The sequence below is a fragment of the Mytilus edulis genome, chromosome 1 (genome assembly GCF_963676685.1).
Source record: "Mytilus edulis chromosome 1, xbMytEdul2.2, whole genome shotgun sequence".
Taxonomy (NCBI): Eukaryota; Metazoa; Mollusca; class Bivalvia; order Mytilida; family Mytilidae; genus Mytilus; species Mytilus edulis.
In genome coordinates, this window is record NC_092344.1 from 35,353,932 (window position 1) to 35,376,325 (window position 22,394).

Genomic DNA, 22,394 nt, shown 5'->3' on the forward strand with positions numbered 1-22,394 from the left:
ACCATGTATTTACATTAGAGTTATGTAACTGTTTGCAACATATAAATGCATCAAATGATAATCCTTCTTTCAAATGTTCCAGTCTATGACAATATTTTAACATTGATAAAATTATAGTAAAATACATAGGAAATCTACCAAGCTCTGACATTACAGCTATATTACTTGACTTTCTGTTTACACCAAGAATATATTTCATAAATTTGGTATGAGCTTTTTCAGAAGAATCCTGACCAAAGACTTTTTCTAATATATAATCATTATCTTTTTTACAAGCAGCTGAATCCGTTCTAAATATTCCCCATCATGATTTCACTGCCATATAATAGTATGGGTTTAATTGTATGATCATAAAGATGTAAAAAAGTGGCAATACTAGGGTTAGATGATGACAAACATCTCTACATGTAGCTTAAAACAAGCTTTTAAAGATTTGTTGTATAATTCAACTTTACACTGCTTAAATATACCACTAGATGTAAATGTGATTCCAAGATATCTATATAATTTTGCGCTTTCAATCTCTCAGTTACCTCCAAAATGTAAACATCATTTAAAAAATTTTCCTGGCTTGTTAAAAATTACACTTTTTGTCTTTTTTAAATTTACATCAAAACACCATTCTAAACAATATTCATGTAACATATTAATTCTCTTTTGCAAGCCTTCCTGTGTTTCTGAAAAAATTACTACATCAGCATCCTTGGCCGTTTACATTATTCAGCTTTTATAGTGTCCCTGGGGTAAATTCAGATAAGCGCTTCGGACGCATGAAATTTATATTAATATAGTCGTGGTAAATCAATAATAAGGTAAACCTAATAACTTTAAAATATATGCTAAATTTTATATCAAATATTGGTCCGGTTACAAATGTTTTTGATCAGAATCTATCATTTATTCATTACCAATTAAGCAAATCCGTAAAATATTCTCATCATGTCCGTTTACGGTATAAACTTTAAATTCTTGGTCAGTCAACTGTTTATACCAGACGAAAAATCAATTTGCAAATAACAAATATTTTGACATTGAACATAAAAAAAAATTACCAATGCTTGCTTTTATTTCATCATTGAAGTCAAGTTGCCTTCTAAAGTAAATGCTTTGAAAAAAATCTTGTAAGTTATATTTGAAACTCTTTTCACAATCGTGAATAGTCCTTAGTACTGACTACAGTCGTCAATGATAGAGGAATCAGCTGAACAATGTAAAATAGACCATATGTCCACAGTCAGCTGTCCATTTTTTTTAATATGAGGCAGGCATTACCTGTGTAAGGGGACGAAGTCTGTATGATTTTTTTTTAATTCAAACATATCTTAATTTCAAAATGGAAATACCGTAACGTTTCCGATTTTGGTTCTGTTAGAGATTTTAGTTGTGACGTTATTAAAGTTATGACGTCATATGCAATGTAAACAAAGAAACATTATTATTAGGTAACAAAAATGAAATTGATATTGCGTTCCTTCCTATTTTATACTAGACTGATAAATATATATTTTACTCAAAATTTCATGCAAGCGAGACCAGAAAAAGGAAATACATTGTTGATTTCTGCGCAGATGCTGGAATTCAAAACATGACATAAAATAGTTTGAACGATTTTTAGTTCATTAATAGTACAATGAAATTATCGGGAAAATTTTCCCGATTTTTAAATTTTTTTCATTGAATTTTCTACTGTTATTGGGGACTTCGTTCCCATATTATTTATTTGACTCTTAAATTCATTGCTATGTGTAGAAAGGGTGCTTAGTGCTATGTGTATCAAATAGTTATTGCAACAAAGTTGTATATTCTGTTGAACTATTGACAACAGACAGCTGTGCAAAATCACAAAAGTATGCAAGTCACATTATCAACTATTACAAAAGAACACATGGGTAAACAAAATTGATTAAACAGAGACTCATATATACAAGTATATTGCTCTGAAAGTAAGTCAACCACAAGCTGCTGGGACAACAAAATTACAAGGTATTTGAAAAAGGGGGCACGAGGGAAGCCATATAGTCGGGTGTGACAAGACAAAATGAGAGCTGTGACCAAAACTTTACACCTTGCTTCTGATATTGTATGGCATGAATACATTTTTATTTGAAAGATACATATTTTATATTATTACATTATGACATGCTTCAATTTAGTATTTAGATGATGAAAAACCACAACATATTCAGGAGAACGGTGAAAACCAAATTTGATACTTGCTTGAGGGGTGACTAGGAATTGATAATGCCATGGAAATTTATTTCACACAATTACACGTACCTGTTACATCAAAAATTGTTAAACTGCATAACTGTCTGAAAATTTCATTAGAGTTTCCATACAAATGTAAACAAAGATATATTTGCTTTTAGACTATTTGCCAATTTTCACAATTAACCCTGTAATTTTTGTCTCCCTTATGAGGGATATAAATTTTTATTTACACTGGAGAGCTAGCAGAAAGAGCAAATTAACCTGTGCATAATATAAGTAAACCTTTAAGTTTTTCAAATCTTTTAATTTAATTAATTTGTTGTTTAGCTAAATACTTTTGTCACCAGAAGTTATTTTTCAAGAAAAATAGTTGAATCGTCGATACCTCACTTTCAACTTATCATGCTTTGCATTGACAAAAGCCAATTTTATCTGTTATAGAACCAGTCTACGAATGACAAATTAAAGGGAAGTAATTTGTTTAAAAAGTGTGATATTACAGAATCAAATGGGTAATTGACAAATGGACCATTAGGGTAAATACATCTTTTCTTTTTTTCTTTTGTCAGGTTACCAGATTTTTCCTTAAATATATTAAAAAAAATGGAGTTTATGCCAGTCATTATGGCTGCTGGGGAGGGGTCAAGGATGACAGATCTGACATCAAAGTGCCCAAAAGCTTTACTTCCGGTAGGAAACATGCCAATGATCTGGTATCCTGTTAATATGCTAGAGAGAGCTGGATTTGAAGGTTTGAGATTTGTTTATAATAATTTTTAGCTTAAAACATACATGTACATGCTCAGTGTTGTGAATTAGTTTTAGTTTCAGTTTAGCACTTTATCACTTTTATTTGTTTAACGTTTTACCGCCATTTACGTAACAATAGGCCCGCAACGTCGTCACTTGCCAACGTCTCTCTTGTATATTATAGACTAGTAAAGCATACGAAACATTGAAGACGCTTTTGTGTTTACTTATATCGATACGTCCAAAACATTGGTGCCGTGACAAAAACAGAAGAATACAAAAGATGAGTACCGCGACAACGAAGATGAAGACCAGACGAGCTGGACATCGGGGAGTTCTTACAAAGTTACTGAAGAAAGTGGAACCGAGTTCCGAGGAACTTTTGCAGGAATATGACGTTAGTGAACTTTCAACCATTCGAGGACTTATTGTGAAGAAGCAGGAAACGATCGATCAACTGAACGAGAAGATTGTGGAGGAACTATCGGAAGAGGAAGTGAGCGAAGAAATAGAGGAAGCCGACAGATACACATATGACATAGAAATGAGTGTAACTAAACTTTCAAAAATCATTAAGGAATCGGAAATCACAGTCAAACAGTCAAGTAAGTCATTGCTAAACCCAAATGCACACGAGTTTATTAATTACACAAATCATCAAGAAAGTCAGCCACAACCCAGTTTCATGCACGCAAATACATCAGCGTCCGTTTTTTCAAACTCCAGCATGTACCACAAACTTCCCAAATTAAATTTACCAACGTTCGGTGGGAATATGTTAGAATGGCAACCCTTTTGGGATTCGTTTAGTGCTGCCGTACACGATAACCTGTCTTTAAACGATGTACAGAAATTTAATTACTTGAAATCTCAACTGTTCGGAGAAGCCACCCAATGCATAGCAGGTCTACAAATAACTAACACAAATTACGGACAAGCATTACATGTACTGAAACAAAGATTCGGTCAACCACATAAGATAGTACAGACATACATGCAGAGTTTAATCAGCCTTCCTAGTCCAACGTCAAATATTACACATTTGAAAAAATTCTACGACAGTATGGAAAACTACATCCGTGGCCTTGAAAGTATAGGGGAGTCTCACGAGTCGTTTGGAAGCCTTTTAGTGCCCATAATATTAAATAAATTACCTGGGAATATACGAGAAAACATGGTACGTGCCCACGGAGGCGACCACTGGAACTTGCCGTCGTTACGGCAAGCTATTCAACATGAGATAACGATTAAGGAAGCGGGTCAGTCGGTAAACGGTGATGATATAGAGCCAAATTACACACCCAGCATTCTTTACGGGTACAAATCGCAACTACGCAAATCATAAATGGAAAAGAGACATAACCAAGAAGCCGTGCATCTTTTGCCAAGGAGTTCACGCCCCATTAGCTTGTAAAACTGTTACGGAAATTGAAGCTCGAAAACGCATTGTTAAGGAGAAACAGGCATGTTACAATTGCTTAGGAAATCACAGAGTTGCAGATTGCAAATCCGATAAAACTTGTAAAAATTGTAATAAACGACACCATACCAGTATTTGTTCAAAGAATGAAACACACTTGTATACCAAGTCTAAAGATAGCAGTACATCAAAACCAGACACCGATGCCGCAGTTGCAAGCATGCATTCATCCACATCATCGGTTAGATCGCAGGTATTGTTGAAAACCGCGATAGCACCTATCACGTATGACAAGACACATTTTAACACCGCCAATATACTATTCGACGAAGGAGCCCAGCGAAGCTTTATCACTCAAGAGATGGCCGATTTATTGAACCTGAGACCACATAGGAAAGAAGCGATAACGATATCCGGTTTCGGTGAATCCAACAAGAAGGTTAGAAATTTACAAATTGCTACTATCCATATAAAAGGTCTAACGAATATGCTTATCCCTATTGAAGTTCTTATAGTACCACAGATTGCTTATCCGATACATACATACGCAAGGAACCAGTCGAGTTTTACTCATTTAAATGGATTGAAGTTAGCCCACCCAGCTTTACAGGACGAGGATTTTGAGTTATCAGTCGTAGTTGGCGCCGATTATTATTGGGATATAGTTGGAGACAGAGTAATTAGAGGTTCCGGACCAACCGCTGTACAGTCCAAAGTTGGATACTTGCTATCAGGACCTATACAATTGAACACTAACAGTAATAATCAATCAACGTCATCGATTATGAATATTTTGACCCCGCACAGACTAGAAGAATGTGAAATACATAAATTTTGGGAAATCGAATCCATAGGAACAGAAAATGACAGTGAAGTAAAAGCGAAAACGGACTTACAAGAAATGACCACTTACCAAGAGAATAACATTCATTTGAAAGACAATAGGTACATCGCCAAGTTCCCATGGAAACAGGAACATCCGGAGTTGCCTAGCAACGAGATGATCGCCAGAAAGAGAACATACAACGTGATAAACCGACTAGCTAAAGAACCAGAGATGCTTAAGATATACGGTAACATTATCAACGACAGAGAAAATCGAGGTTTTGTAGAGAAGGTTGAGACCCCGGAGGAGACTACTAATCGAGTACACTATATTCCGCACCACCCAGTGAAAAAAGATTCATCGACTACACCGATACGTATAGTATATGATTGCAGTTGTCGTCAAGATTCAGAATCACCCAGCTTAAATGATTGCCTTTCTTCTACACCGCCGCAGCTTAATAAGCTAACAGATATACTTACAAGATTCCGCTACGGGAAATACGCTTTAACAATGATATTGAGAAAGCATTCCTCCAGATTGGACTAGACGAAGAAGACCGCGATTCCACCCGATTTTTCTGGCTTAGAGACCCAAGCAACCCCAAGAGTGAACTTGAGACTTACAGATTCAAGGTAATTTTATTCTGAGCGACATGTTCGCCATTTATTCTAAACGCTACATTATTGAAACATTTGTCAACGGTTACAAGTGCTACAGCTGAGATACTCAAGCGAGATTTGTATGTAGACAACGTACTTACAAGTGTTAATACGGAAGAAGCCGCCTTAAATTTCTTTGAAGAATCTAGAGAACTCATGACAAATGCAGGATTTAATTTGAGAACATGGAAGTCAAATAGCAAGCAACTTAGCAACGAAGCTACAAAGGCAAACGTACTTGATACGGATAGCGAGACGAAAATTCTTGGGATGCGTTGGGATGCGAAGTCAGACATATTGACATTTGCGAAATTAAATGAAGATCGTATAGATATTGATAATTCACAAGCGACAAAGAGAGAAATATTGAGTAAATCATCGTCAATTTACGACCCACTCGGAATTCTTGGACCAGTGACCGTAAGAGCTAAGCTACTGGTACAAACATTATGGAAAGAAGGATACGATTGGGACCAGGTGTTGCCTAGCAACATAGTTAAATCATGGTATGAAATTTTAGATGACATCCGAGATGTAACAGTTAATACGAAAATCGCACGACATTATTTCAACGATCAAAATGAGAACGAAAGTAATGAGAAAATCACATTACATGTCTTTGTTGATGCCAGCCAACGCGCTTATGGAGCCAGTGCCTACTTGTGTAAAGGAAACACTTCTTCTCTCGTAATTGCAAAAAACCGGATCGCTCCGCTCGCCAAAATGACATTACCAAAGCTAGAATTGATGGCTGCAGTAATAGGAGCTCGAATGGCTAAAAACCTCACGAAAACCCTAAAACCACAACGCACAGTACTATGGAGTGACAGTCAGATCGTTCTGCACTGGATTTCGTCTTTAAAATCATTTGGAAGATTTGTTCAGAATCGTGTGATAGAAATTAAAGAAACGACACAAAACTACGACTGGAAATACGTACCAACAGACTCAAATCCAGCCGACCTTCAAACTAGAGGAATATCATCAACGCAATTCAAAGAATCGACTTTGTGGATGCAAGGACCGTCGTGGATATCAGATGAGAACAGTTGGCCTACATGGACCCCACAAATTAAACAAGAGACTCTTTTGTTAACGACAACAGATGACAGCGAAAAGACAAAACCGTGTGCTTTAAATGGAATTTCGAAAATAATCGATCTATCAAGATTCTCGTTATTGAAGAAGTTACTACGAGTTACATGCTACGTGTTTAAATTCGTTAATATATGTAAAAGTAAGCGACCGTATAACTTGAGGAAATATGCTAGACACGGAAAAAATATTACGAAAGATGAAATTGACCGCGCAACTCGTACATGGATTACAGATATTCAAAATGAAAAATTCAGTAATGAAAAGCAGCAACTCGCAAACCCGTCACATGACAAGAATCTACCGTTAGTAAGACAACTGCGCTTGTTCATAGATACAGAAGGTGTCATTCGATGCGCCGGGCGCATACACAATTCACAGTTAGACGACTCCGCGAAGTTCCCAGTGTTACTACCGAAGAAAAATCAATTTACGGACTTAGTTATATTGAACGCGACAATTACGCAAATCCGCCAATCATATTGGATACCTTCCATTAGACAATGCGTTAACCACATCGTACAGAAATGTGTGAAGTGCCGAAAAGTGACCGGAAAAGCATTTCCACAACAAATTTCGCCTCCGCTACCAAAGGATAGAGTCACCGATATGATTCCGTTTACGACAACTGGTGTTGATTTCGCTGGACCACTATTCGTTAAAGATAATGGACTTGTTGCAAAATCGTATATTTGCCTATTCACATGTGCTTGTATTCGTGCCGTACACCTAGAACTAGTTACTGATATGACAATCGAATCATTCAAATTAGCGTTTAGACGATTCGTTAGTAGGAGAGGAATTCAGAGTACTGTGTATTCCGATAATGCACCAACCTTTGTTTCCGCCTCACATGACATTCCGAAAGAAATGAACATTCAAATTAATTGGAAATTTATCCCGAAAGCAGCACCGTGGTACGGTGGATGGTGGGAGAGACTAGTTGGAATTACGAAAACAACATTGAAAAAAGTGCTCGGAAAATCACAAGTAAATTCTGACGTATTACGAACAACTTTGATAGAAATTGAACGTGTAATCAACGATCGTCCGATTACATATGTGTCGTCCGACATCCGAGATCCAGAGCCGCTAACGCCGTCACATCTACTGCAGGGAAGAAGATTATCGCAAGACAACAATTCTGTTTCAGAGGACAATAATTTTAATTTAGATTTCACAGAGGCTAACAAACGTTTTAATCATAAAGTAACTTTAATTGAACACTTTGCAAAACGATGGAGAATGGAATACCTCACCGGATTAAGAGAATTTCATCGCGTCGCCGGAGACCAAAGCGCACATGTGAAAATCGGTTCCGTCGTACAAATCATGGACAATTCACCGAGAATGATGTGGAAACTAGCTGTTATAGAAGATTTGATCACCGGGAAGGATGGAGTCGTAAGAGCAGTCAAACTACGTACACCAAATGGACTGATTACCACGAGACCAATTGTGAAACTGGTGCCACTGGAAATATGAACTTTAATTGTTAAAAGTGTTTTTTCAATACCCTTTTTATGACCAATACATGAACAGTAATTGCATTTTGCGGCCCCCAGAATGTTGTGAATTAGTTTTAGTTTCAGTTTAGCACTTTATCACTTTTATTTGTTTAACGTTTTACCGCCATTTACGTAACAATAGGCCTGCAACGTCGTCACTTGCCAACGTCTCTCTTGTATATTATAGACTAGTAAAGCATACGAAACATTGAAGACGCTTTTGTGTTTACTTATATCGATACGTCCAAAACACTCAGTATTAAACTCTTGAGTTAATGATAAAAATGATGGTGCCACAACTGTCCAGTTTAAAATGAAACTTCACACAGATGCTTGTAGAAATTATATTATGAAATCCCTCATAGTTTGATTACTTCTTTAATGAAGAACTCTCCTGTATTTCTGAACATATTTATATATATATGTTCTACACAAATACAAAATTTACTACAATTCACAACCACAAATTATGAATTCAAAAAATCACAGGACACCAACATGTACAGATAGTAAAGTATCTTAAAAACACAAATAGGTAAAATTTCTAACTGGAAGACATTTATTAATTCTCTAACATGTCTATACAAAATACTGGATCAAATGCCAAAGTTCAAAAATTAGTAAAAAATCTACACATGTGACCAACAAGACCATTATTAATTGAAATAATAGATCTAGAAATATTTTTACTAGATGAAAAGTCACAAAGAAATATGGCCACAATTAAAAATATTTTGGTTTGCCTAAACCCTACCCAAAGGTTGAGACAGTGGGTAGGTAGGTAGGCATTTTCTTTTTTTCTTCAAAAAAAGACATTGAAGTATCAGGTGTTTATTAGTCTTCATGCCTATCTGATTAAAAAAATTAAAGAATTTGAGTAGGCAGCTTTTTTCTGGGTAGGTAGGGTTTGAACAAACAAACCTATTCTTTTTTATGGCCTATATAACAAAAACTAACCAAATTCTCTTTCTTGTAGAAGCCATCGTGATTGTGTTGCAGTCAACTTTAAATGAAATACAGAAAACCTTAGTTGACATTCATGGTGTTAAGATGAAGTTAATATTTGAACCTATACCAGATAATGATTTGGGTACTGCTGACTCGTTAAGAAATCTAAAAGGCAAAATTAAGGTAAGTTTCATTTTTCTTCCATTACAGTTGTTTTTTTGGATAGAACATACTAGATGTCCTACAGAAATGCTATATAATTAAACAAGTTCTTTGATTTACAGGTTTTAATTACCTTCATCAGTAACACAGATGGTAATTAAAAATAGAGGTTGACAATTTTTTGGGGGTTGAAATTTTGAAAAAAAACAAAAGTTTTAATTATTTATGGGAGGTTTGGAAGAGGGCTTAAAATATGGGTGATTTTTACTCCTGTCGGATGAATAGCATGTCTGAAGTACTCAAAAGTTTGTGCAATATTAACAGTCTTCATTTACTTTAGTGGACCCAATCCAAATATGGCTATATGACTCTTTTGACATGTCTTTTTTTGCTTGCAGTACAAATAAAATATATATGTTGTTTGTAGACAGATGTTCTAGTCATCAGTTGTGACCTGATTACTGACCTTTCGTTACATCACATAGCTAATGTACACAGAACATACAATGCATCAGTAACCATGTTATTGTCTACAGTGCCTCAACAATACCTCGATATAGCTCCACCTGGTGTCAAGTCACGGAAACGTTCAGGTACACCAGATATTGTTTTTTTTAATATACTTAAAAAAGTTCTTTTTGAAAGTTAAGAAACATGTAACACTACAAATGTATGATGAGTTTTAATTTGATATTTATGAGTTATCTCCCTTATGTAGCCTGAAGAGAATTCACTTATTATTTAATTCACATGCAGTTCTTGCATCTTTTTGCAAAACTTTTACACTACACTTGATTACACAGATAGTTAACTCTTAGATCATAACAGCATTGCTGCAACTTCTGAATGTCAAAATATTAAAATACTTAAATGTAAATGTGTTGCTGTCATTATTGCAAACAAATTTTCTTTGAAATCATTTTGCATACATTGTAAGTTCGTATAAGTTTGCTATATATTTTTTCATTGCTGATGAATTATACTCTGAATTTATATATCAAAATACACTATTTGTATATGATTTCTATTTGAATTACATGTATTAGAAATTATGTTTTCATTTTAATATAATAACTTACACAGCATCTTGAATTGCATATTTATTATTTGTTAATTGATTAAACTTCATTACAGTAAATGTCAGATTGTCAAATTAATACCAGATTAATATAATTACAGAGAAAGATTTTATTGGATTTGACGAGAGAGGAGACAGGGTATTGTTTATGGCATCAGAAGCAGATCTAGAAGACACAGTTACATTCAGAAAATCTGTTTTAAAAAGGTTAGTGTATTCCTCACTTTTAACTGTAAAGAAAAGTTTAATGATTTATTCCTAAAGTTCAAACGCTATTGAAGTAGGATAAAAAAAACATTAAGAATTTGTGGGGAATTTTCTTGCTTACTTTTAATATAAAATGTATTTATGACAATGAAAACATATAACTTGTTTCAACACATATAATCATGTTTGTATTTATTTTTCAGACATCCTTTTATAAATATAAAATCTGGCTTAACAGATTGTCATTTATATTTAATAAAGAAATGGGTGATTGATTATCTGTCTACGTCACAGTGAGTATTCTGATTTTATTTTTATACTGAAAAAAGAAGTGACAACTCAAAGTAAGTGTTTTACCTGCTTTATGAAGACACACAACTAATTCTTTGCCCTGTTGCATTCTATGTAAACAAAAAAATTCAAGAATTCATATAGTGTTGTCTTTAATGCCACTTTCAGCAATATTGATCCATTTTGTTGTGATCAGTTTGTATTGATAGAGGAAGTCATAGTGCTCAGAGAAAACCATCCACCTTTGGTAAAAAACTGACTATCCTTGTCAATGAAAATTGGAGTTGAGTGGAACAATTGAGCTTTTAACACACAACCTTATCATTTCCATCAAATAACTTTAAACAATTTTGCTCATCAATTTAAAACAACTGGAACAATTTCATGATTTTATGATTTAACTTCAGATCAATATCATCTATAAAAAGTGAACTTATACCATATTTAGTAAAGAAACAGTTTAGTAAACCAAAACAAGAAATGCCTAACACCAACCAGTCTGTGATATCAGAAGATACTAAACCAGGTATAGTGATACATTGATATGGAAAGTAGCTATTACAAAGTTAAAATGACTTGGCTCTTTCTCTTTAATTTAAATGTTTCCCCTGGCTAAACCAGATAGTATTATAACATTTGTAACAGCAAATTTCGGGAAAATATGTTCAAATTCTCAACAATTATGTTTATATATAAATGTATATAAAACCATTCAAGAATAAGATTTCTCAATTGGGTAAATGTCAATGATCTAGTGCCCACTGACAAAAAAATAAATAGACAACATGTAGTCTTCAACAATCCTAGAAAAGGACCTCTCCTGGAAATTTTAAAAAACTTTGAAAGGGATAAAATTCCCAAACCTCACAAAATACCAATAGTCATTAAGAGATCAGCATGAAGTCATTAACAATCATAGGACAAGGCCTATTCTTGAAATTTTATAAAACTTTGTAAGGGGTAACATTCACAACCTTGACATTAATTAATGATGATTTAAAAAAAACAGAATATTTATAAATAACCCTAAACCTTAGAGCTGTTTTATTTTTGATGGAATATAAACATAAATTTCAAACAAATAAAAAACCGAAAAACTGTACATGTTTTTGAAATTTTTGTTGCTTGGAAAAGAAAGTTGATTATCTGCAATGTCTGAAGTTAAAGTCTTTTGAAATTTGTTTATGTTGAATCTATCTGTCATTTTAGATATATTCAGTTTTTCATCAGAAGACCCTTTAACTAAGGATGTTCAGGAAATGTCAACATGGATTGATCACCAAGGTGATATGGAAGATTTGTACCATGACAACAAAATTCGTTGTTATGCTTATGTACAAGATGGAGGATTTTGTGTCAGAGCAAACACACTGTCAGCTTACAGTGAATCCAACAAACAGGTACACAAAGTGCTTTAAGGAAGTACTTAGGTGTGGTTAAAGAATTTGTGTCTTTTGTTTTCGGACTCCTTGTTTGTTTTCCTTGGAAACAGTTTAAATATTCTGCCCCATAACACCCTTTTTTGCTTTCATATAAGACTTCAACCAATCCTGATAGGTCATTTACTAAAATTTAAGCAGGTTCTCGATTTCTTTTTCTATTGATATGAGACCCAAATAATACCAATGCAAATGTTCAACTTATCATATCAATTTTAAACTAGTTATTTTTAATTTCACCTAAGAACATTCTTAAGTTTTATCAGCTTCATTTTTTTCTTAGGAGTCTCTACCTTTTAGGGGAAGTTTCAAACATGGTAGTTGTTGCCGTATCTTCTTTCAATGAAAATTCATGAAATTTTGGATTTTCATTTAATCTATATTATCTTAGATTATTTTTTTTTTTTTATTGTAGATTCCTAAAATATTACCGAATATTGCACCAAAACTGGAAATAACAAATATCCATCCAGCAGCAACAGTGAAAAATAAATCTCAGGTGATATAAAATTCTTGTTTGATGTGTTTTAATTTTCACATTCATGAAAACAATTAAATAAAAAATATCTGCAATTGCACAGTAAAAACTGTTTGGACAAACATGAACCAAACTATTCTGGTATGAAATTTTCAAATGATCTTTAGTTTAAACATATTTTATTGTTCAAAAATGACAAATGGTTCAGACACAAGTTTTTCAACTTACGGTAGTAACTTCTTCTCCAATTTATCTTTAGAGAACTGTTTCTATAAAAGATTGTTCTTATGATAGATATGTATACATGTATATGCAAACACTGGGTAGATTTATAGAAAATAAAGTCTTCTCATTAATGTGCGTCCAAACAAATTTCTATTTTAGATCTAAGGTATTATTACAATATAAAACAACAGATATGGCTTCCTAAATAAGATAATAAATAAAAAATATATCAAGTTGTAATTTGTTATCATTACTTCTTAAAACTTCCAAACGGTTTACCAAGTGCCTGAAGTGGTGTATGAACTTGTTAATTCATTACTATTCATTCTTGGCCTAAAGGGAAATAACTCAGAATCTGACTATTAATATTATCATGTAGATGTATGATCAAATGTTCACACCTATGGTTTGACAGTCTTTAAAATACAAAAATTACAATACAGAATAGCGCTACAGTAAATCATAAAACTTTAACTTAAGCAAATGTTGCAATATGACAATGATTTTTATGTAATATATGATAAACAATGTTTGTAATTTTATAGGTTGGAAGTGAATGTTTAGTAGCTGAAGGTACAACATTGGGAGAGAAGTCTTCTGTGAAGAGGGCCATTGTAGGAAAACATTGTAAAATTGGAGACAAATGTAAAATAGCTAACTCAGTCATCATGGATTATGTCAATATATTAGATGGGTAAGGACTACAATCACTTTCATCAAATATTCTTTTTGTCAAGTGGCGATCATGACAATATTTATGTCACGTTGTACCATTAAACCCCTGTGGAAAATGGCTAGGTATCAGGGTCAATTTTTTAATTCTGATATTTCATTTATGATACATGTACTGAATGTTCTATCATTAAATTGGCTGTTACTTATAAATTTTAAATTGAAACTTATCTATGAAGTTACACATATAACTTTGTAACAGTCATTAGAGACACAACAGAATGAAAGCAAGACAACTTCTATTTATTTTGATAATCAATAAAAAAGGTTCTTCTGAGGCCAAAACGAGGACCATAAGCATTGTCTTTATAATTTATTGATATAAATTCATTTTATTTTTTTTTAAATTATGAATATTTTATTAGTCTGCAGGAGAGTGACATTAAAAATATTGTTTCCCTCTGGCCCATTGGAGAGTAAATTATCTCCTTTGCATTATCCAATCAAAATCATTTTGACATGAAGTTTAATAAATAAGATTTGGAACATGTCCAGGACAGAAGAAAATATCAAATACAATGTATAGGATTAAAGGTATAAAAACAGTATTGGTATTTCAAACAGGATCAATAAATATTGCTTCATGTTGACATAATTTATGATTTTGCAGAGCACTTTGTATCTTTTTAGAAAGGTTAAACTTGTTGTGACCCCCTATTAACACTCATATTTTCCAGTTCACATTTTCATTTTTAAGGTGTTCTGTGACTGGAAGTATTGTAGGATCTAATGTACACATACATGAGAAATGTGAGATAAAAGACTGTATTGTTGGAGCAGGGCAGTCATTAAATGCCATGGGTAAGCGGTTAAGATATCTTATTTGTTGAGGTGTTAAAACATCATTGTCATGGTAAAAACTGTACAAAAGTACACAGAAGAAATTCAGATACAAGTGCTGTAAATTCAGAAAGCATTGTGAGGTCTTTATAAATGCAAATAATTCATTTGTCCCAATAGCAAGAACTGTCATTCTAATATTTGCAATAATTAATGTCATAATATGGTTGGTCATGTCAAATATGTGATAGTTTCTGACTTTACATAATAGTTTTAGCTCTTTGGTAACATGAGTAGTTAAGACGTTTCTATTTAAAAGTCCATTTCAGTTTTACTAATGATTTTGTTATATTTAGTTATCAATTATAAAAGCAGCGTTTCTCTTCAAATATTTGACCCAAGATTCTTTTAAAATATTAAAGGCCTTTCCTTCTTGTTTTCAGGTCAATTCACAAATGAAGCAATAGTAGATATCAGCTGGTAGATATAGACAAAATGTTGGAGATATAGTGATGTACACTTTACAAGTATAATAAAATCAAATTGCAAAGTGAAATCTTTCCTTACCTAAGCAATGCATGAAATGAAAGATTATTTCCTGTGTGATTTAAGTATGTAAAGCTGTTTAAGAAGACAATGCCTGAAATATTCAGAATTATAAGAAATTTCTCAACACCAATAAACCATTATTTTTAGTGCTGTGAGAATAAAATGAAAGGAAGACTAAATGCATTACACTTTTCAACAAATTCAACATTAAATTTCACCTTTATATGGTGAATAAAATGAGAAAGGTGTAATGGGAAATTTCCTTGTATGTAAAACAGTGAGATTCTTGGATGGTTTAAACTCTATCGTTAATTTGTGCATAGATTATAAACTAAATGATCATGATTTTTATTTTCTATTTTCTAAAAGTGGTTTTCTTGGCTTAAACCAGTGTTTGCGTTAACATGGGTTATATATGTTTTCTGGACAAACATTTTTTTTCAATTTAATGAAAATAAAAAAAAAAAACAATAACACACATCAAATCAAAGCTGTTTTTATTTTTATACCACTTATAATATACTGTGTGCCCCCTGTCTGTCTGGTTCTTTTGTCTCTTGTTCATGAATTCTGTGTTTACACACAAATAGTTAAGTTGAAAACTGTGTTGATATGCTGGTTTCTAGAACATTTGACCTTTTAAATTTCTCTTAATGTTTTACTCGCTTCAAAAAAAAAGTATGTGCGCGAAGGATTAAACCTGTCAATTTTCATCTGTCTTGTTAAAACTACATCTCCTTAGCAGCTAGACAGATATTGATGACACATTATACAGTTGTACAGTACTAATAAAGGATACAATCATGCTCCTTCATTTTCAAGGGAAGATAATCTTTCACTGTCTTCAATATTGCAATATTGTTGTGTAACTCCTATTGGCTAAACAGCTGGAAGGATATTGGTGGAACTGTACACAGTTGAAGAACACTACCTCAGGATCATCATGTGCTTAATAGAATATATTTCCAATCCTCGTTGTTTAAGGGAGATATTCAAATTTACCTACTCACAATATTGAATTATGTGGAAATGGTCTCTCATATTGAAGTGAAGCTAGATAGATATTATTGAACATATTTTTGGGATGTGCATCACAAAATTTCATCTTTCACAATAAAGGGGAGATAATAAATATACTAATACTGTAGTATTGCTAGATGGGGGTCTGTTTTTTTTTAGTTCAGCTATATTTCTAGTTTTGGTCTCAACAGTTTTATAAACTTATCTTTCCTACGTGTTCATATACATGTCATGCACATAAAACCATATTACACGAACTTAGTTAAGTTGCCAATTTACTCCTGCTTAAATGTAAATAGAAAGTATTTTGTATGGCTATTATTTCTATTGCTTTTATTTTAAATCCATATGCATCTATATTTACAAAGTAAAAAGGAATTATTGAAGATTCAGTCAGTTCACAGAAAGTAATTTGCCAATTTTGATATGCAGATGATTCCATCTAGGAGAAACGTACTATATGCAACATGGTGAAGTTAAAATGACACCCTTTGTGTCATTTCTCTAGGCCTTTGTTAAATTTTACAATTCAGGATTCAATTTTTAACATTCAACAGAGCTTTACTTTTACTTTAATTCATTTATATTCTAATTTAATGTTCAGTTGCAGCTGAAAATATTTGGCCAAAAGTGACATTGACCATAACTCCTCTCACAACAAACAAGTACAAATAAAGAATAGTAAATATTTTTATTGAAAATAAAACAAAGTTTCTTAAAATTAAAAGGTACAAACAATTATTCAAAGTAACAAAAATAAAAAGAGTATGATAAAGTTGGCAGCTAAATATATATCAGCATCAAAATCAGACTGTTTCATTCTGTTTCATTCTGCTTATTTATGCATATTGTATTGCTACATAGAAGTCAATGAGAAAGTAGTTTCCCATCAAAAGGCTTAAACTTCTAAGAAATGAGGCAAAACAAAAAGATTTTTTAAAATTATTTAAGATTTCCAAATTCAAAAACCTTTTTAACTTTTTATCTTAAAAACTGTATAAGAAAATTCATTATCAGTATCGCATATGTATTAAAAGAGAACCTGATATGCAAAGTTAGCATGCATAAGAAACATCTGTTATTTATCCCTTCCCAAAAGGCAAAAGTAAATGAATTGATGATATTTGGCACTTTGTGTTCAGCATCAGAAAATAAATGTATATTTCAGTTGGGTTGAAGCTTTTCAACAAACAAAAAAATAATATAGGAATTAAAAAAATAAACCACATTGACTTTAGAAATAAAAATAAAATATCACAATGTTATCATTTCACACCTCTGTGTGTATGAAGGGATTCAGGATCAACCATTGATTTATGCATATGCAAAGTACATTTAATAATTCAAAGTGTCTAACAAAGTTCAGTAATATTGATCACTGTATTAAGCATTCTTGATGAAATTTTCAAAAGAATTTACTAAAACAGTGTAATTGGTCCATAAAATTATAAAATGCTTTTTTAATCAATGGGTAAGACCACTGAATATCAAGTCAATTGTCAACCCATACTCAGACATGTATTGGTAACTCCAACACTTGTGTATATTTTCAGTGTAATTGCATTCTTTTATGTGCTTGACACTTGACAGACATACATGTACACATGATGTATAAATATCAAATTAATTTCAGTCAATAAATTCATGTTCTAATAGCTAGGGAGAATAAGGCAGTGATTAGCTAAAGGTGGTCTCCATTTGGCATTGTTATTGTTCAGGCAAAAATTCTTAAATGTCAGTGAGTCCTTATTTTTTCCATTGTTTCCTTTAACCTCAAGGTACATTCCTGAAAAATAGAAAAGTTTTATAATATTTTTAATATCTAGATCAGTGATTGAATGTAATTTAATCCAAAAGCAGAAAGTAAAACATTTTAACAATGTAAAAATTCCAATGTCTATTACTAAGGGAAATCTAACTGTCTAAATATAAAATGAACAGTCTACTATATTTAGGTTGGTTATCAAATGAAATGCTGGTGGCATGGTACACTTTTTTTAGATCCCATCCTTTAATTTATTCCAGTGCATCCCATACCCACACCTGATAAATTTTTGATGAACATTGTCATATCATATTATACATGTATATATAAAATAAAAATACTCATCTGATGTTAGTAAACACACATTTGAACTGTTGCATGAATAAGTGTGTGTTTAACATTTACTGCACGCAGAAATGTTACTGCAACTACACATGTACATGTATATCAAATTAATAATGGTACATGTATATCATAATGATACATTTTTTTTTAAATAGACCATGTCCATGTTGCCCAAGTCTATCGCTGAAGGACTTAAGATTTGGTGTCTACAAACTCAATAAAACACAAAACCATACTTGGATGAGGTTGTCTTACCTAAATCACTTCTTGGAGGTAGAGATATACTACGTGTCCAGTCTGGTTCTTCAATCTCTAATAAATCTCTTATACTTTTGGCAATCATCTGAAATTGATATAGTTTTTTAAGACTGTTACCATAATGCAAGGTAAATTCTTCAATAAAACATATTTTCCATAAAGATACCAAGTTGTATATTTATTTTATTTTATACTGACATTCTAATCATCAACTTATCCTTTAGATGTAAAACTGAAATTACATGTATATACTTATAAAAGTCTTGAGGTTTGTGCAACTATTTTCACATAAGTTATCGAATTTTCCAGAATTCTCAAAATCATTTTATATCTTGTGGTCCCTGAAGAAAAACTGCTGGTCCTCATGATCACTACTATTTCTTTTACAAAATATCAAAATTGTGTCGGTCCTTTGCAAATTTTGGTGGTCAAATCCCTCGAAACCACCACTTTTTGAGAACTCTGATTCTCCAATAAGAAAAATATCTTAGCATGCATAGTTGTATGTGTTTTCAAGGTTTGGACAGTGCATTACTTGTTAATTTTACATCAGACTCGTGTTGCTTGTTGTTACCGGTAATCATAATATTCCAACTTTTACTAAGTTGAATATCGTGAATTCACCTCAATTATAATCAATTTTAATTGTTTTATGTTTTTAAATTATAAAATTATATTACATGTAATGTACATGTGCAAACTTTCATTAAATATACATTTTTGTACATGTTTTGAAACTAATGATCAATTATTATTTATCACAGCAGTCTATATTTATTGTCTGTTTACCTTTATATGTTCAAAATCAGTAATGCCTATATTAGGAAAGGCTGATGCTTCAATAAGTATTAATTTCCTTCCATTTATCATATTCTGTAGAAAACATTCCTGCAAATAATAAATGATGCGTAAAATGATAATTAGACATCATTTTTATGCAATACATAAACACCACAAATCCAATACACCTTATCGCTATTCGTCCACCATTACTAAATATCACACAGGTTCCCGTAAAATTTTGACTTCATAAAATAAAATATCTGACGCCACAACTGAAAAGTGATTGTTGTATGATGTCAAAAGTTCAAGCGGCCAGGTCAGCTGGAAATAGCAATAAGGTGTATAATACACCTTATCGCTATTTATTCCATTACAGGTAAGTTCTAAAATTACACAACTTTTTCATCCAGTTGAAGCTATCTTGGACCCTGTTCAAACAATGCACCATGCATGATACTTTTTCATGAGACCTGTTTAAACTACCGTAAATACTTCAAACAAAATATTTTTATTTCAATTTTAATTTAAAAAAAGTGGATCATAATCTATCAAAGTTTACTAATGATCGCTTTCTAAAGTTTTTCCTCCCTCAGCTCACTACTGATGACCTCTTTTTCAGAGTTGTTTTAGTTGTATAAATGACTGTTTTTCCAGGATTGGACTAAATAGCGTTAAGGTGTATAAAAGAAAAGATATCTAAATTTATTATCCTCAAATTGTTTTCATTTTTATGCTGTCATGATATACATTGTATTGTTTAGACATTTACTTTAGGTTACCCCTTTTGTTCAGATCAAATTCTATGGTTAAAAAAATATATATCACAACTGAGACTACTATTGTGTTATAGTAGTCTCAGATGACAATTACAGTTCGACACTCATGTGTTGTAAAAAAACAACATTATTCATCAACACAGTCTTCAGTCTTAATCAGTTAATTTCCTATGCGTCATAATTTCATATATATGTCAGTGACTTTAGGGTATAAAGATACACTTAGAATTAAGAAAAATATACACTTACATGACATGTATTTTTAAATATTAGTTACACAACAAGTCCAATTCTCTTCTGAAGTTGTGCAATTTATGATACACACTTGAGAGAGTGACTTTCTTTAGTTTTAGGTTTTGTGTTCTTTTTCTCAGAAACTTCAAATAATCGACATTTATGGTCACATCAGCTTGCTTACTTTATAATTTGGGAAGCCCAGTTCTTCTATCCAGTCTGATACTTGCTCGACAGTCCAATATAAACACGCAGGTACTTTTTCATCTTTCAAATCCTCAACGGCACTCTGCATGGCAGCCATGATGTAAACGTCTCCATGGAATAAATCACGTGACACTCTGGGGTTATCGTTCTTAGAGCACTTACACCAGGATTTTTTAACTGAGGCCAAAGACATTATTAAATTAATAATTACAAATTTTATGTTTCTTGTAACACAGTTTACTATACACATTATATTGCATGATTTAAAAGAAGCATATTGACAACAAATGAAATGATTTGCAAATCTCATTTTTTTTTCAAATTATCAATTCTCAATTCTGAAGCCAGAAAATACTTTTTACGTTTTTCGAGAATAATCTTTATCTTTAATAATATTCAGAAAATAACAAAAAAAAAAACCAGCAAAATTTCCTTTATATTTCTAATTTCAAGGGCAGCAACCAAACAACGGGTTGCCTGCTTCGTCTGAAAATTTCAGGACAGATAAATCTCAACCTAATGAACATTTTAACATCATGTCAGATTTGCTCTAAATGCTTTAGTTTCAGCAGACTGAACATGTCTTTGGTTTCAGAGATATATAAGCCAAAAACTGCATTTTATCCGTATGTTCTATTTTAAGCCCTGTGAGCCATGTTGGTTGGCAGGCGGGGGTCATCAGACACAGTTTTTTTTAAACTAGATACCCTAATGATGATTGTGGCCAGGTTTGGCAAAATTTGTCTGAGCAGTTTCAGCGGAGAAGATTTCTGTAAAAAATTACCAAATTGTACGAAAAAAGTGGTAAACATTAACTATAAAGCTCCATTACTCCTTCAGGGGTCAATACTGACAATTTTAGTCATGTTGATTTATTTGTATATCTTACATTGCTGAACAATATTGCCAGAGGCGGATCATTGGGGGCGGGGGGAGGGGGGTAGGGCTGCTCCGGGAGCTGGACCCCCCCCTTATTTTTGGACGATCAATGCATTTGAATGGGGACATATAGTTGGAACCCCTTTTGTCCTGGGTTGGGACCATCCCCCCTTTTTAAATTGGCTGGATCCGTGCCCGATTGCTGTTGAAAGTTTATCTCTATCTATAATAATATTCAAGATAAAACTAAAAACTGCAAAATGTTCTTAATATTACTAATTTAGGGGCAGCAAACCTTTTAGCCCAGGTGAGCTAACAACAGCCGAAACATTCAAGGTAAGATTTGGCGTAAGACATGTCCTATCACTATAATCTATTTCTCAATATGCTTACTAGTATACCGCTTCGATCTAAATAGAATGGTATGCAATGGATCCTTTTCAGTCAACTGAAAAACTTACATTATGCAGAAATATCAACAATTAAAAAACTGTTGCAAGAGAAAACTCAACCGTTGATTTTGAACATGGTATCAGACAAAACAAGCCCAAACATCAACACAAAAAACAAATGTATATATATCCTTCAACGCCTCGTTACAAGATCCAATCACGATCAATAGCAAACCATATTCCATACCTTGATAGCTGGAAATAAATACCGAAACTAGAGCTACGATAGACATTCCATCTAGACTTTCAAAAGCATGTTCATCTGAAAGACTATAACTCATCTGGAAGTCTTAAAAACATCAACTATAACATCA

At 32.7% G+C, this 22,394-nt stretch overlaps 2 protein-coding genes across 2 annotated transcripts; one reads left to right on the top strand and one right to left on the bottom strand.

The window, feature by feature from the left end:
- Positions 1 to 987: 987 nt before the first annotated feature.
- On the top strand, positions 988 to 15,706 carry LOC139481861 (translation initiation factor eIF2B subunit gamma-like). The gene is made up of 12 exons (XM_071265380.1): positions 988 to 1,121; positions 2,781 to 2,962; positions 9,449 to 9,603; positions 10,010 to 10,175; positions 10,762 to 10,867; positions 11,071 to 11,160; positions 11,566 to 11,684; positions 12,368 to 12,558; positions 13,013 to 13,096; positions 13,846 to 13,994; positions 14,730 to 14,833; positions 15,256 to 15,706. Exons 2-12 carry the CDS (start codon positions 2,815 to 2,817, stop codon positions 15,294 to 15,296), a joined length of 1,353 nt encoding a protein of 450 aa, XP_071121481.1. The 5' UTR covers positions 988 to 1,121; positions 2,781 to 2,814; the 3' UTR covers positions 15,297 to 15,706.
- Positions 15,707 to 17,057: 1,351 nt separating this feature from the next.
- Positions 17,058 to 20,885, bottom strand: LOC139481874 (sterile alpha motif domain-containing protein 15-like). The gene is made up of 4 exons (XM_071265388.1): positions 20,727 to 20,885; positions 19,539 to 19,637; positions 18,747 to 18,834; positions 17,058 to 18,167 (listed from the first exon to the last, which is right to left on the bottom strand). Exons 1-4 carry the CDS (start codon positions 20,844 to 20,846, stop codon positions 18,031 to 18,033), a joined length of 444 nt encoding a protein of 147 aa, XP_071121489.1. The 5' UTR covers positions 20,847 to 20,885; the 3' UTR covers positions 17,058 to 18,030.
- Positions 20,886 to 22,394: the final 1,509 nt, after the last annotated feature.

Bases quoted from the DNA above. Each gene is read 5' to 3' on its own strand.
- LOC139481874 (XM_071265388.1), bottom strand. From the start codon at position 20,846: ATGGCTGCCATGCAGAGTGCCGTTGAGGATTTGAAAGATGAAAAAGTA. The intron at 19,638-20,726 runs GTAAGCAAGCTG...TATTATTTGCAG, and splicing joins TGGGCTTCCCAAATTATAAA to GAATGTTTTCTACAGAATAT. The intron at 18,835-19,538 runs GTAAACAGACAA...TATCAATTTCAG, and splicing joins CTGATTTTGAACATATAAAG to ATGATTGCCAAAAGTATAAG.
- LOC139481861 (XM_071265380.1), top strand. From the start codon at position 2,815: ATGGAGTTTATGCCAGTCATTATGGCTGCTGGGGAGGGGTCAAGGATG. The intron at 12,559-13,012 runs GTACACAAAGTG...TTTTTATTGTAG, and splicing joins ACAGTGAATCCAACAAACAG to ATTCCTAAAATATTACCGAA. The intron at 13,097-13,845 runs GTGATATAAAAT...GTAATTTTATAG, and splicing joins CAGTGAAAAATAAATCTCAG to GTTGGAAGTGAATGTTTAGT.